This window comes from Ammospiza caudacuta, chromosome 15, assembly GCF_027887145.1.
Source record: "Ammospiza caudacuta isolate bAmmCau1 chromosome 15, bAmmCau1.pri, whole genome shotgun sequence".
Taxonomy (NCBI): domain Eukaryota; kingdom Metazoa; phylum Chordata; class Aves; order Passeriformes; family Passerellidae; genus Ammospiza; species Ammospiza caudacuta.
In genome coordinates this window covers 7187710-7203400 of record NC_080607.1, presented here as the reverse complement: position 1 = coordinate 7203400, position 15691 = coordinate 7187710, and the positions used below count along the sequence as shown (strand labels likewise).

The 15691-nt window shown below is 54.6% G+C and overlaps 1 protein-coding gene across 1 annotated transcript in view; it reads right to left on the bottom strand.

Annotated features, from left to right (window-relative positions):
- The window catches only part of NECAB3 (N-terminal EF-hand calcium binding protein 3), a 33441-nt gene extending 23566 nt beyond the window's left edge, over positions 1–9875 (bottom strand). The window contains exons 1-3 of the mRNA XM_058814886.1: positions 9635–9875; positions 3297–3321; positions 1942–2050 (exon numbers count right to left, since the gene is read on the bottom strand). Coding sequence (XP_058670869.1) covers positions 1942–2050; positions 3297–3321; positions 9635–9727 — 227 coding nt within the window. The 5' untranslated portion in view covers positions 9728–9875. The remainder of the gene's footprint in view (positions 1–1941; positions 2051–3296; positions 3322–9634) is intronic.
- Between the last annotated feature and the right edge of the window lie 5816 nt (positions 9876–15691).

Below are 15691 nucleotides of genomic sequence, written 5' to 3'. Positions count from 1 at the left end.
CTGCAGCTGCAGGTTCCAGGGGTAGGTGAGGGTCAGGAGGGGTCTGGGCATGGAGATCTCTGCTACTGTCCCTCCTCAGGTCAGCCTGGCATGGATGAGGAAACACCAATTCCAGCCTGGACATGACAAACACAGCACCAAACCCACCTGCTGAATGGAAGTGAAACTTTCCCATCATCACTAAAGCTTCAGGACACAAAAGCACCACAGAAGATCTGCTTGCAGAGCTTGTAGCTGCTCCCCAGCTCTGTAATACTCTTCAGTCTGGCAGCAAATTTTGGCCAGCTCTCTGAAATGTTAAGTTCCTGACAGTGCAAGGGACAAGGCCAGGGGAGAGGGGCTGTCCAAGCCACCATGGGGACAGCAGGGCACCAGCACAGCCCTCAAACAACACCAAATCTTGCACACCCCAAACCTCATGCTCCCTACATTTGCAGGAATTTGCAAACAGCTCTGTCTGAGGGTGCCTTCTGCTCTTGGTGGCAGGAAGAGAACAAGGACCCAAGGCTCACACCCGGCTAACAGGTGTCACCAGCTCAGTGCTGTCACTGCTGCAGCCACAGCTCCTGAGCAGCACAGCCCAGCCAGGCCTCCCCAGCTGCTCCAGATGAATGGAACAAACCCCACCTGAAGGCAGGAGACCTTCCCTGCTCAGTTTTGAGCTGGGTTAAAGCTCCCAGCTTCATAGAACCACAGAATGACCAGGTTGGAAGAGACCTTCAAGATCATTGAGTCCAACCCAGCCCCAACCCCTCAACTTAACCCTGGCACCCAGTGCCACATCCAGGCTTTGTTAAACACACCCAGGGATGGGGACTCCACCACCTCCCCGGGCAGAACATTCCAGAACTTTATCACCCTTTTTGGAAAATCTTCTCCCTAATATCCAACCTGTATTTCCCTTGGCACAGCTTTTGCTGCACCCTGTGTTTTCCAGGGGTGCTGTGACTCTGAGATCACCCCAAAATGGAACAAGAGGAAAGGAGCATTTCCAGAGGAAAGGGAACACTCACTGCAGCTTCCTGGGACCACAGCCCAGAGACAGAGATGTTTTCAGATATGTTCTCCTGCTCCCCACACCCACAAGCCCAACCAGCAGCTCCAAGGAAAGCAGCACAAGGCTGCTGTGTGGACTGACCCCAGCCACGCAATCCAGCAGCACCTAGTTCCTCCCAGCGCCAGGACAGACTCACCCACAGCACCCAGCTGGGCATAGAGACCCCAGTGAGGCCAAAATACCCCAAAAGCAGGGCTGAGAATCCCAGCAGAGCCCAGCAGAGTCCTCTGGATAGCACCACTCATGAGGAGACCAGAGCTAAGCTCAATTCCTTCTCCTGCTCTGTGGGGCTTTTTTCTACAAGTACCTGCCCTAAATTCCCTGTTAGGAGACCAGAGCTAAACACAATTCCTTCTCCTGATCTGTGGGGCTTTCTTTTTTTCACAAGTAGCTGTCCTAAATTCACTGCTAGGAGACCAGACCTAAGCTCAATTCCTTCTCCTGATCTGTGGGGCTTTTTTTGACAAGTAGCTGCCCTAAATTCCCTGTTACATGCACCAAGCCCACTTGTGGTGGAAAGCAGCTCTTACATAAGTGCCAAGCAGCTCCTGAGTCAGCAGTGGCAGAGTCTGTGACTTTGTGTGTCCCCACAGCAGCTCAGGCTCCTGCAGGCACACAGGGCTGCCTATTCCTGGAGCACATTTTCCAAACCACAAAAATGGCATTTTCAATGCTTGCTTGCCTTCTAGAGCTGCAGGAAATCCAATGGCTGCTCCTAAAATGGTCTGGCTGCTCTCAGCACTGGTTTTCAGTGGCTCTGTGGCAAGAGGTGGGTTTGTCTCACCCTGATTATTTATCACACCCGCCTCCCAAGCTCCTCCACCTCCAGGCAGGCAGTTTTAGCTTCTCCTGCATCTCCTCAGTGCCACCACCACGGTACTCACTCTGAGTGACGCCTGTCAATGCCACTGAACAACTCCCACAGCTCCTCCGAGCTCAGGATGCCATCGGAGAAATAGTTCTTGAACTCCTCAAATGACAGCTTCCCATCATCTGCATTCAAAGGAAAGGGAAGAATAATTATATATCTGTGGAAAGCAGCATCCCAGCCCTGTGTGGGATAGGGCTGGGTGTGTTCTGCATGATAATTACAGCAAAAATCTCCCTGAGAGCCTGGCCCACCAGCCCAGCAAAAACACTGGGTGCTGCTGGAAGTACAGGTGGGAATTTCAGCCCTTCCCTAAAGCAGTGGTGTTCTCAGAAAGGCACACAGACTGTCCAAGAACAGCACACTGAGGGCAGCATCAGATTTCCATGGAAAGAAAGTGCTCTCCATGGACTCAGGAGGTTTTTCCTTCCCCTCTGTGGAGGATTTCAGCTCCTGGGCTGCACTAAAAGCACTGATCTGCAATAAAAGCATCTCCTGAGCTACCATGAAGGAAAAGAGCCAAGAGAGTGTGGGAAGGCTCAGGGATATCCCTTGTGATTTTGGACCTCTTGGTTTATGGGTGCTGAAGATTAGATTTGCTTGGGGGTTCATTAGCAGGGGCAGGAGTCGAACCATCATTTTTGGGGTATGGGCCCAGTAACTTGTTTAGCTGACCCTACTAGAAAGTAATATAAAGGAAATATGGAGGTTTTTGATTCCTGTAGTGTAGGTTCCATTCCTGCTTTTCTAAGGAATTAAAAACTGGGTAGCAGAGCCTAACTCCCAAATGCCAGGGGCTCCCAGAAACAGAATCCCCCAGCCAGGAGGGTGAAACTTTCCCATCATCACTAAAGCTTTGGGACACAAAAGCACCACACCAGATCTGCTTGCAGAACTTTAGTGAAGCTCTCCAAGCAGCAAATTTTGGCCAGTTCTCTGAAATATTAAGTTCCTGACAGTGCAAGGGACAAGGCCAGGGGAGAGGGGCTGTCGAAGCCACCACGGGGACAGCAGGGCACCAGCACAGCCTTCAAACAACACCAAATCCTGCACACCCCAAACCCCCTGTTCCCTACATTGAAAATTCCTGCAAAACAACTCTGTCTGAGGGTCCCTTCTGCTCTGTAAAACCCTGGACTGAGCACAGAGACAGAACCAATCCTGGAGGGACCAAGCAGAATCCTGACAGCTCCTGGGCAGGAGAAGGGCTTGGCAGGGGCTGTGTCCTGTGTCCTGAGCCCATTCCCAGCCCTGGGCAGGGATCCAGGTGAAGCAGAAAAGCATTTTCCACCCTCCCTCTAGCAGGCAAAGCTCCCAGTGGGAAGGAGCCAGGCAGGGAGGGGGAGGCAGCAGCAGCAACAAGGCACTCACCGTTCTTGTCGGCTCGCCGGAAAATCTGCAAGACAAAACACAACAGGAGAGAAGGGCAGCTGAGCAGTGAGCCAGGCAGCACCCAGCACCATGAAAAATCACCCCCAGGAGCTCAGGGAGAAGCCCCAGCTGTTGGGACTGCACAGGCTGCCTTGGGAAATTCCCCTTTGCCAATGATTAAACCCATTTCTTGCCCTTAATGCACAGAGCCCTTGGCTGGGTGAGCCCAGCACTCAGAGCAAACACCTTTAGAGAGCACACAGGCAAAGCAGAAAGGACTTTGCTGCATCCTTGTGATAGCAACTGTTTAATTTTTCAGTTCATTGAAAGGAAAGAACATTAGGAACAAACCCAGTCTGTAAGGAAGCACTTTGTGCATCTCAACACTCCAGAACCTGCATCAAGGAGCAGCTCCTGCCCTGAGCTTTGTAAGCAGCCCTCAGCACAGCCCTTCCCAGCTCCTCAGCATGCACACTCACTGTAATTAATCATTAATGCATTAATTAATCTGGAACTGCTTCTGGCACAGGGCACAGCTGGAGAGCTGCTCCAGTTCAGGGTCTCAGCACAGATTCCCAACCATGCCTCAGGAGAGAGCTGGGGCTGCTCAGCCCTGCTGGGATCTGATTCACCAGGAGTTATTGGGGCTGACTCCAGTGAGGAGCAGCATCGCTTCTGAACCTGGCAACGTTTTCCCAGACCAAAATGTACAAGGTTTTGTCCAGCACATCCTAATGGAGGCAACAACAGAAAATTGTCTATATGGAAGCTGTCCTTTATATCATCCTGGCTTGTGGCTGCATTTCTCTTCACAGAGAAAAGCAAGGTACAACTTCCCAAGGATATTTCTGGGAATCACAGAGAGAAACCTCAGAGAACAATAAGAACAATTCTTATCTCATTTACTGCTCCTCTTGTTGTTCACAAGTAGAATGCATTGTGGAAGATTGTTTACCTGAAGGGAATTGATAATTGGATTCTGCTGTGAGTGTTTTGATTCACTGACCAATTGAATCCTGGTGAGTGTGTGTGTCAAGACTGCCACTGACAGTCACAAGATTCTGGGCAGTTGAGTGGAGTTGAGTGCTTGTGCAGATTCGGTGTAATATAATATAGAAAAACATAGTATAATAAAATAATTAATTAATTAGCCTTCTGATAGCGACAGAGTCGACCTCATCATTCCTCCCTTTGTTGGGGTTGCCTTGATTTACTATACTGGCTGATGAAAAAATCTGCAGGTCTGAAGAAAGATTAGGAAAGAAAAAAGGCTGGGAAAGGAGACAGAATTTTCTATTCTTGCCCCCACGCCCAGAGCAGCCCCAGTGCCTGTGCAGGCAGAGGCACCACCACCCCTCCTGCACCACCCACTGCCATGCATGTCCCGAGGCCCTGACATCCCCCTGAGAACCTGAGGCAAAGTAGAAGCTGCCAGGAAAATTCCCCAAGGGTCTGGCTTGCAGCTAGGCTGAGGCTTTTCTAAGGCTGGAGCTTCCCTGGGAATCAGGAGCAGGAACAGCTCCTTGTAGGATGCTCCTGTGAGCACAGCGAGCTCCTCCTGCCCCAAGCTGAGGAGCTGGGGCTGCCTTGGGCTGGGCAGCATCAGGGAACCATCCCCAGGATCCCAGCTGGCCAGGAAAGGGGGTGAGCACTCCCTGAGCACCACACAGCACACACTGAGCTGAGATGGGAACCTGCAGCTCCCTAACAGTGGTGAATTCTCTGGATTTTAGAGCAAAGCTTTCTCCAGGCTAACAGGTTCCTTGTGGGGTCTCATGGCTGCAGGGGCAGCACCCGTGGTACTGTATTTACAGTGTTTATTGTATTACAATTTTAAATTTGTATTTATTGTATTCCTGCCCCAAAAAAGGCAGGAATGATGAATCTGACTCCATGTTCCCAGAAGGCTCATTTATTACTTTATGATACTAAATTATATTAAAGAATACTATACTAAAGAATACAGAAAGGATACTTACAGAATGCTAAAAAGATAATAATGAAAACTGGTGACTCTCTCCAGAGTCCTGACACAGCTTGGCCCTGATTGGCCAAAGAGTGAAAACAACTCCCAGCAGAATGCAATGGAACAATCACCTGTGGGTAAACAATCTCCAAACACATTCCACATGTGAGCACAGCACAGGAGAAGCAAATGAGATAAGAATTGTTTTCCTTTTCTCTGAGGCTTCTCAGCTTCCCAGGAGAAAATCCTGGGTGAAGGGATTTTTCCAGAGAACGTGAATGCCACACCTGTGGGTCCCACCCTGCCATGGACTCTCCATCAAGGGGGAAGCTTCATCCTGCAGAGTTGTGTGTCATCAGAGGGCACATGGCTCGTGTGGCTCCAGGTGTCCCAGAGACACCCAAGTGTCACCCAAGCACTTTGAGTGAGGGCAAACATTTCCCACTCACAGGCTGGCCTTGCTCAGCAGGGCTTATCTGTGGGCTCAGAGGCAGAACTCAGCTTCAGGGGAGATTAGAGACCTGAGGTGTAGTGGTGTTCACAGGGGTCCCAGGACCAGGGAAGAGATGAGAATGTTGACTTTATGTTTCAGAAGGCTGATTTACTATTTTATGATATATATTATTTTAAAACAATACTAAAAGAATAGAAAAAAGGATTTCACCAGAAGGCTTGCCAAGGAAGCAGAGAGAATGGAATGATAACAAAATCCTGTGACTGACTGAGACAGTCTGGACAGCTGGACTGTCTGGATTGGCCATTAATTAGAAGCAACCACATGAGACCAATCACAGATGCACCTGTTGCATTCTACAGATAATCATTGTTTACATTTTGTTCCTGAGGCCTCTCAGCTTCTCAAGAGAAAAATCCTAGCAAAGGGATTTTTCAGAAAATATCATAACTACACTGAGGAGGTCTCTAATCTGGGGTGAGCCCAGCCTCAGCAGGAGCCTCAGCACACAGAGTGGATGCCTGTTCCTCACTCACAAGGCTCAGTGAGTTACACGAGCCAGTGCACACCTGACAGCTGCCTGGAGATCCAGAGGAACATGGCACAGGCAGGAGCTGTGAGAGACCCCGGGGCAAGACCATTGCTGCAGGGCCCCTGTTGAGGTGTGATGTCCTGGTTTGCCTCAGATACCCTGGGTCTCTCCCTAATAATTCTGTCCCAGGTGTGTCAGTCCTCCCTCCTTTCCCCTCCCAGCACTGTCAGTCCTAGAATTCCAGAAGTGATTGGCAGATTCAAGGGATGTCCTTTAGCCCTGGGGGGCATTGGGGCAGGTGTCCAGGTGTCCTTTGTCCCTCCCCTCCTGTCCCTGGCTGGTGGCTCCCTGCCCCTTCCCTGCCCCTCTCCCCGGGGTTAAAGGAGCAGCAACCACGGGCTCAGGGAGTTCTGTTGGAGCTGGTGCTGCATTCAGAGGCCTGTGGGCCAGAATAAAGCTCTGCATCCAAACCCTCCATCAGAACCGACTCCTTTCCTTCACCATCGCCTCAAAGCTTCTCTGGCAGAGGGAAACCTGAGGAGCAGCCCCTGTTATGGGGGAAGCTCCATCCCAGCAACACCAGAGCTCCTGCAGGCCTGGACTTGTCTCCATGGGCCCAGCTGCAGCACCCAGCCAGCCAAAAGTGTCTGTGGGGTGAAACACCACACACCCAGCCAGCCAAAAGGGTCTGTGGGGTGAAACACCATAGTTGCTGCCTTTTGGTCAAGCATCAAGGGTCAGACACGCTCAGGCATGTCCTGTCCTGCTATATTGGTAATAATTTACCAATATAGCCTGGCATGGCAGGGCTGTGGCTCTGGCTGCCTGCAGCCAGCCCATCCCTGCCTGAGCCCAGGAGCAGCTCCAGCCCAGCCCAGCCACCACAAAGTCCCTTCCACACTCCCCAGGGCCGGTGCTGTCCCCTCCCTGGGCACAGCACCTGCTCAGGGATGGCAGCTGAGCGCTGTCCCCAGTGAGGACAGCACCCTGGGACAAAGGCAGGGGAAGGTGATGCAAAGCCAGGCTGGGAGTGGGATTAGGGCCCGACAAGGAATCCTGAAAGTGGGATTAGGGCCCTACAAGGAATCCCTCTCTTGCCTCAGGGTGCAGCCCCAGAGCACAGGGGCACTGCCTGGAGCCCAGGATGCTTCCCTCAGCCCTTGGGCTTGTGCCCAAGCAGCCACAGCCTCACAGGACCGAGGGAAGAGGCACTGAAACAGCATTTATTTATGGGATGAGCCCCACACATACCTCAGAAAGGAAGGAGATTATAGGATTCCTCCCTGCCTGCAGGTCTGGAGGCAGCTGCGGTGCTGGGGAGGGGACAGGTGCCCTGGGGACAATGTGACAGGTTGGACAGGCTGCGGCCAGGCAGCACAGTGCCATCCTTCCTGCAGCTCCCGTGTCCCAGGAGGGGACAGAGCAAGCCCCGAGGCTGAGGGATGAATCTCCCCGAGGCTGGAGATGCCGCACAGGGCCATGGCAGCACTGCGGCTCGCACAGTGCCTGCAGTGAAGCATCTCGGGCAAAGCCCTCCTCCTCCTCCTCCTCCTCACTTCTCCCAAAGGCAGGAGATGTGCTGGCAGGTCCCAGAGGAGCAGCAGCCGCCAGGATGTGCTGGGGGCAGGCGGGGATCCTGCCCTGCTGCCGAGGGATGCTCACCCCGACCAGCCTGGGGGGCACAGACACCTTTTGTGGAAAATCCTTTCCTTAGGATTTTTCCTCCGGAGAAGCTGAAAAGCCTCAGGAACAAAATGTAAACATTGATTATCTGCTGCTGTGGAATGCAACAGGTGCATCTGTGATTGGTCTCATGTGGTTGTTTCTAATTAGTGGCCAATCACAGTCAGCTGGCTCAGACAGAGTCCGAGCCACAAACCTTTGTTATCATTCTTTCTTTTTCTATTCTTAGCCAGCCTTCTGATGAAATCCTTTCTTCTATTCTTTTAGTATAGTTTTAATGTAATATATATCATAAAAGAATAAATCAGCCTTCTGAAACATGGAGTCAGATCCTCGTCCCTTCCCTCAACCTGAGACCCCTGTGAACACTGTCACACCTGGGGGCAGCTGGGCACCGGCCAAGTGCCCAGAGCCAAGGGTGCAGAGGTGAAACTCACCCTGCCGAGCTCTGAGGCAAAGCTGGGAGCAAAGGAAGAGAAGCCGCCAGAACCCGGAAAGCAGCTGCTAGCGTTGTTAACATTTCCCATTTTAATTGCTTTAATGACACCCTGAGGGATGGATGTGCGACTCAGCGAGTGCCCTGAGGAGCTGAGCTGGAACACAGCTGTCACCACCCGCCCCCTCCTGCCCACCTCCCCTCAGCCGAGTAATTAGCGCGGTTAATGAAGCTGGCAGCCCGAGCCCCCCAGGCAGGAGAGAGACCCTGACCCCAGCTGGCAGCTGAGCGGCACCACGGCTTCTCAGCGCCTCCTGGGCATGCCGGGGGGTTTGGACTGGACCAGACGTGGCTGGTCCACACCGGGATCTGCTGTTCCCCTCCTCTGGCATGGGCTGGGGCACGGGGATGAACCTGGAGCGGGTCAGGATGGAGACGGCAGCTGGGACACGACAGCTGGCACCAACCTGAGCTGTGCCAGTGCCCGGGCACCCCATCCTTAACTGCCTTTCTCCTCCTCCTCCCCGGGCACCCCATCCTCGCTGCCTTTCTCCTCCTCCCTGCGGCAGGGCACCTCTGTCCCCGCATGTCCCTGGTTCCCAGGGTGGCTCGGAGCTCAGCGGTGCCGGACACTCGGCAATGCCAGGGCTGTCACCAGGGCGATTTGGGCAGGAGCAGGAGGGCCGGAGGTGCTGCAGGGGTGGCTCTGTCCCGGGCTGTGCCCCTGGCCCTGGCACACGGCCGGCATGCAGCCACCTTCCCCCCGGAGCCCCGGCCCCTGGCACCGGAGGGGACGCGGTGTGACAGCAGGAACCGTGCCAGCATCCCCGAACACAAAGAGCCACCACCTGCATTTCCAACTCCCCCGTGCCACCCACAGCCGCCAGGATGCCGAAGCAACCTCCAACCCACACGGGGCATCCTCCTCCACAATCCCGGAGCGTCGGGAGCGGGCAGGGACAGGGCTGCACCCGGGGGCCGCCGCAGGCACCGCTCTGCTGGATGCCATGGCTGAGAACAGCCCCGGGGAACCTTCCCCGGCTTTCCTGCCACACAGCTCCCGCTGCGGGGGTCATGACAGCCAGCTCTGGATGAGGCGTGGGCTGCTCCCAGCCACCAGAGGCCCAGCATTCAGCAGAAGGACACGACATCACTACTGAAGCCATCACGACCAGGCTGGCAGGGGCACATCCCCCGGGCCGGTTCCTGCGGGAAGGAGCCCCACCGAGCGGGGCACGGGCTGCGGGGGTCCCCCCACGGTACTCACGTCGTGGAAGATGGGCAGCGGCTGGCGGCGGGGCTTGGGGCCGCGATCTGCGGACAGCAGGCACACGGCCAGCAGCTCGGCACACGACATCATGGTCCCGCCGGACGCGGTGCTGCGGGGAGCGGAGGGGGCCGGGGGTGCGGTGCCTTAGGGTGCGGTGCGGTGCCCGGGATGCGGTGCGGTAGCGCAGGGCACGGGTTCGATGTGGTGCCCGGGATGCGGTGCGGTAGCGCAGGGCACGGGTTCGATGTGGTGCCCGGGGATGTGGTGCGGTGCCCGGGATGCGGCGCAGAACCGCAGAGCACGGGTTCGGCGCGGTGCCCGGGGATGTGGTGCGGTGCCCGGGATGCGGTGCAGAACCGCAGAGCACGGGTTCGGTGCGGTGCCCGGGGATGCGGTGCGGTGTCGCAGGGCAGGAGCGCTGGTGTACGGATGGGTTCGGTGCGGTGCCGTAGGACGCGGTACGGTACCGCAAGGCACGGCTCGGTGCGGTACAGTAGAGATGGGCTGGGTGCGGAAAGAACGGCCTCGGTGCGGCAGGGATGGGTCTGGTTCCGTGCCTTAGCGATCAGCTGCGTGCCGGAGGGATGCGTTCGGTTCTGTTCGATGCTGTAGGGATGGTTTCGGCAGGGTGGCTCGGCTCGGCTCAGTCCGTGTGCCGGTCGCGCCCCGCCGATCCCGACTCAGCCGAGCGGCTCCGCCGCCCCAGCCAACTTTGGCTCCGCGGAGGGCCCGCCCCCGCCGCCATCCGATTGGTCATGAGCTGTGATTGACATCAGTAACACCAATGGGCTTGGCGGATGGGCGAGGGGCGGGGCCGCGCTGGGTCCGGGTGCCCGCTCGCCGCTGGGGCGGTCCCGTTGGACCCAGAACAGCCCCGTGGGCTCCCAGTGCTGGGTTGTGTGGCCGTCCTTGAGTGTCCCAGTGTGACCATAGCTATCAGTGCTGGCCCCACAGCAGTCCTGGGTACCCCAGCTGATCCCAGGGTGGCTACAGGTGGTCTCGATGTGGTCACTGTAGGCCCCGCAGTAACACTGGTTGCCCCAGCTGGCCCTGGGTGGCTCTAGTCTGGTGATGGATGGTCCCAGTGTGGTCGTTGTTGACCCCACCGTAGCCCTGGGTGCCCTAAGCGAGGTCCCAGTTGGTCCCAGTTTGACTGTGGGTGGTCCCAGTGTGGTTGCTGTTGGCCCCACCGCAGGCCTGATCACACCAATGTGGCCCCAGTTGGTCCCAATTTGAGCCATGGATGGTCCCAGTGTGGTTGCTCTTGCCCCCAACGTAGCCCTGGTTGCCCCAGATGGCCCTGGGGCTGCCCCAGTTTGACTGTGGGTGGTCACAGTGGGGTCATGGCTGGTCCTAGCATAGCCGTGGTTGTCCCACTGGGGCTCCAGTTGGTCCGGGTTTGACCACAGGTAGTCCCGACAGGGGCACTGATGGCACTGGGAAAGTCCTGCTTTCCTCAGTTGGCCCTGGGTTGGCCCCAGTTTGACCACAGGTGGTTCCACTGTGGTTTTGGTGGCCCTAGATCCCAGGGTGGTTCCAAATGAGTTCCTGGTGGTGCCAACCCCTCCATGCCCTCAGTGCCAGGCAGCCTTTGTTCCAAGCTGCTTCCCTCCAGAGCAGCATGCCAGGATCCTGGTTCCTCCAGGGATGGGAACCCCCTGCCTCAGCAGGCTGGGGGACACAAAGAAGAGGAGGAAGAGGAGCTATCCCCATCCCTTGCCTGGCACAGGCACCTGGGGGCTTATGCCTCCGTTCCAGGACTTCCCTTCCTGAGAAAGGGCCATGAACCTGGTTTTTTTTTGGATTTTGCAGAATCCCAGGCAGGCTTTGCCTCCCTCAGCACCACCTCTGCTTTCACAGGGAGCTCTGCAGGACACCCTGATTGCTGAGCTCAGCTCTGCTTGAGCCTGGTCTCAGATCCAAGCCCCAACGTGACCCAGTGCAGCACGTGGAGCTCCCTCACCTCCTGCTCCCCCTGGGACAACGTGCTCCAAGCTGAGCCCAAGGCATCACAGCTATTTTTACCATCTCCCAGCTGTTCCAGGTGTGTGCAAAGCAAAAGAGGTGGAAAAAGCCCAGCTGGGCCCTGGCAAGGGCATCCAAAGGCTCCAGGGTGCACGTGCACTCCCTGCCCTTGGCACGGGGCTGTCCCTGTCCCCAGGGAGGCACAGAGCTCCAGGGGCTGGAGCTGCTGAGTGTGGCCATCACCAAATCCACCTGAAATGGGAGCAGGAGCAGAGCACAGGCCAGGGCTGCAGCAGGGACAGGGCTCACCTTGCATGGAGCATGGAAGGGGCTGGGGTAATGGTGAGGCTCTGCCCTGGACCAAAATATCCCTCTTGGAAGGGCTTCCCACACTCCCATCTGCCCCAAAACCCCACACTTGGTGCCCAGGGGGATCCCTGGGAGTCAGTGTGGGTTTCCATGTGGGAAGGAGCAGCCTGAGAGTGAGGGGAAGCTCAGGCTGATGGCAGGAGGTGACAGGTGTGACCGTGTTCACAGGGGTCTGAGGATGAGGGAAGAGATGAGGATCTGACTCCATGTTTCAGAAGGCTGATTTATTCTTTTATGATATATATTACATTAAAACTACACTAAAAGAATAGAAGAAAGGATTTCATCAGAAGGCTGGCTAAGAATAGAATAAGAAGGAATGAATAACAAAGGTTTGTGTCTCAGACTCTCTGTCCGAGCCAGCTGACTGTGATTGGCCATTAATTAGAAACAACCACATGAGACCAATCACAGATGCACCTGTTGAATTCCACAGCAGCAGATAACCATTGTTTATATTTTGTTCCTGAGGCTTTTCAGCTTCTCAGGAGGAAAAATCCTAAGGAAAGGATTTTCCACAAAAGGTGTCTGTGACAGACAGGTGCTCCCAATCCCAGAAAGCCACAGCAGGGAAGGGGGACATGGCCCAGCTGTGGGGGACACCAGGGCTCTGCTCTGCTCCCCAGCACCTCAGCAGGGAGGAATTCAAGGGAGCAGCCACTCAACAGCATCCCAGGAATAAACAATGCTGCTCCTTACCTCCCTGAGCTCCCTCCTTTGGAGGAAACAGGAGAGGGTTTTGGAAATAGGGAAGGGTGGGATGGGATGCAGAGGTGGGGCAGGACACCCCTGCCTAAAGGGACACCAAACCCCCCTAGGACCCTCTGAGGGGGATCAGGTTAAAGGCACAAACCCTTATGGGGGGCATTAATGCCGCTGCCAGCCTATCCCAGAGCTCACCCCACTGTGGAGCTCTCCTGATCCCCCAGATCCCAACCCTACAGCCCAGGGCCACGACACCCCAGGGCTGCTATAGGTATTTAATTCCAATACCTGGGCTCAGCACCGTGCCCACATCCTGCCCAGCATTTTCCAGTGCCACTGGGGTCACCATGGTCCCTGTGGGGTGACACTCCTGGCAATGAGCTGAGAGCCCAAGGATGAGTGCAAGGTGCCATCCCCTGACCTGCTGCCTTCACCTGGCACAGAAAAGCAGCTTTGCAGCAGATAAATCAAACCAGGCAGTGCCTGGGGCTGCCTCCCAGCGCTGCCATGTGCTCTTCTACCATCAGCTCCCTCTCCAGGCACCCGAAATAGCAGAGGGAAGCCCTTCAGCTGCATCATGAATCATCCTGGGAGGCACAGTGGTTATTTTTACGTGGCTCACGTGGAGCTGGGCAGTGCTGCTGCAGTGGGACACAGCCCTGTCCCTGTGGTGGTGTTCACAGGGGTCCCAGGATGAGGGAAGAGATGAGAATCTTGACTCCATGTTTCAGAAGGCTGATTTATAAAAATATTATTTTATTAAACTGTTTTATAAAATTTTAAAAATATATTTTATAAAATTTTAAAAATTTATTTTATAAAAATTTAAAATAGAAAATATTTTTATGATATATATTATATTATTAAAAGAAAATTATATATTATAACTATACTAAAAGAATAGAAGAAAGAATTTTATCAGAAGGCTAGCAAGCAATAGAAAAGAATGATAATAAAATCTTATGACTGCTCACCACCTCAACACAGGTGGTTTTCATTGATCATCAAGTAAAAACAAATTCACATGCTGGGTAAACAATTCTCTAAATCTCATTCCAAAGCAGGAAAACATGGAGAAGCTGAAGCTTCTCAGCTTCTCAGGAGAAAAGATCCTAACAAAAGGATTTTTCATAAAATCTGTCTGTGACACTTTGCCTTGTCTCAGGGGAAAGAGGCAGAGCTGTGCTGCTGCTGTGGAGCTGGGGATGGCAGTGCAAATCCTCTCCCATCTCCTGTGCCCCCTGGATCCCATAAAAACCATTTCCTGTGCTGGGGTGTAGGAGTGTCAGGGGGTAGGGGTCAGGACAGACGGACAGGAGAGATCTCTGCAGCCAGGGCTGGAACTTGGGGTTTATTGCAAAGGGCCTGGGGGCAGGGCCCTGCTGGGAGCTGCCAGACACAGCTCAGAGCAGGCCCGAGAGAGGGAGAGGGGAGAGAGGGTGAGAGGGGGAGAGAGTGGTGAAGAGGATGAGTAAGAGGGTAAAGAGAGCGAAGTTCCCGTTCCAATACCATAAATCTTCTTCTGTGCTGAATATTCTGATTCTCACTAACCAATCTAGTACAAGATGCAAATCCTACAGCATTTCCATACAGCCTATAAGAATCATTATATTACCACACTATGTTACATTTTAAACCCTAAAAACTCCTCTTTGGGCCCCTTCTGCCAAGCTGCAGGGTCTGCTCTGAGCCTTGGGCCTGTCTGCAAGCAGAGGGTGTTGTTCCATCAAAAGGGGATCACCTTCAGCTGGCCATGCCATTGTTTTCCCATTGTTCAGTAACTGAGGTATCTCAAAGCTTGCTTTCATTTCAATCTCATTTATGATAAGGCTTTCCTGTTTCATCTTCCCCAAAACTGGGGTCTCTCCCCTTTGCAGCGCTGCAGATCACCATCACCATCAGGATCCATCACCTTGGGTCTAAGCAGAGGAGAGTGGATGGCTGGGCAGGAGCTGCCATGGGCTGGGCTGGGCACTCTGCAATGTTGGTTACCTGCTGCTGATTCCCCGACTTCTGGGTTATGGCTGGGCCCTCCCCTGTTGGGGGAGACCCTCCTGGGGTGGTTCTGTGTCAGGAAAGAGAGATACACCAGATCTTTTCAGTCTTCAGGTTCTTGTTTATTGTTATCTTATGTGGAGTTTTACACACTGTCCACACCAGGCTCAGTGCACTGGAAAAGCACCACAAAAATGGCAACAATCTCTTGTTCCAAGGTCTTTTAAGGCTAAACTATCCAATTAAGCACTGACACCTGGATTAATTTCCCTTTTAACCCAATAACTGATCCCACAGAGCCCCCAATGCAGACTTGTCTGCCCAATTACAAAACGCCACCCAAACCCACGGAGAAGAAGGTGTGGGAAGAGAGGCACAAGGGTGCAGGCAGGATGCCAGGCAGTGTGATGGGCTCTCTGTGCCACCCAGCAGCCTGTGCTGACCTGGGATCCCATTGCCTGCCGCTGCAGGAGCAGGGGCAGTTTACACAACGTGCTCAGGGTGAAATATTTATCAGGCTGTTTAAAGGAAAACCAGGCAGGAGGAGGGGAGAAAGGCAGGAAGAAGCACAGCCCTGGCTGTGCCACTAGGGAGCCCCTGAGCCCCATCCTGGCTGCCAGGAGCCCCTGGGAACTCCAAGCTCCCCGCCCTGGGGTCCCCAGTGTCCGTCAGTCCTGCTGTGCTGCAGAGGGATCAGGGCAGGGCTGCTGCTGCTGGCAGTGTGTCTGTCCCCAGGCAGTAAGGACACAGGGACCTCGAACTTTGGGCCAGAAAGCTGTGCCAGCAGGTGCCTTGGGGCAGCACCAAGGGCTGGGTGAACGGGGAAAACTGGGAACTCAGTGCATGGAGTGGCTTCACACTGGCCCCATGCTGTAGCCGTCGGAACTCAGCACATCCCTCTGGGTGTCCAGAGTTCCCAGGACCCCGCCGGGATGCTCAGAGACCCTGGCACACAGCCCAGAACACCTGGGGATTTGATTTTGACCCCTGGAGCAAGTTACCAGCTTTGTATGAGGACCT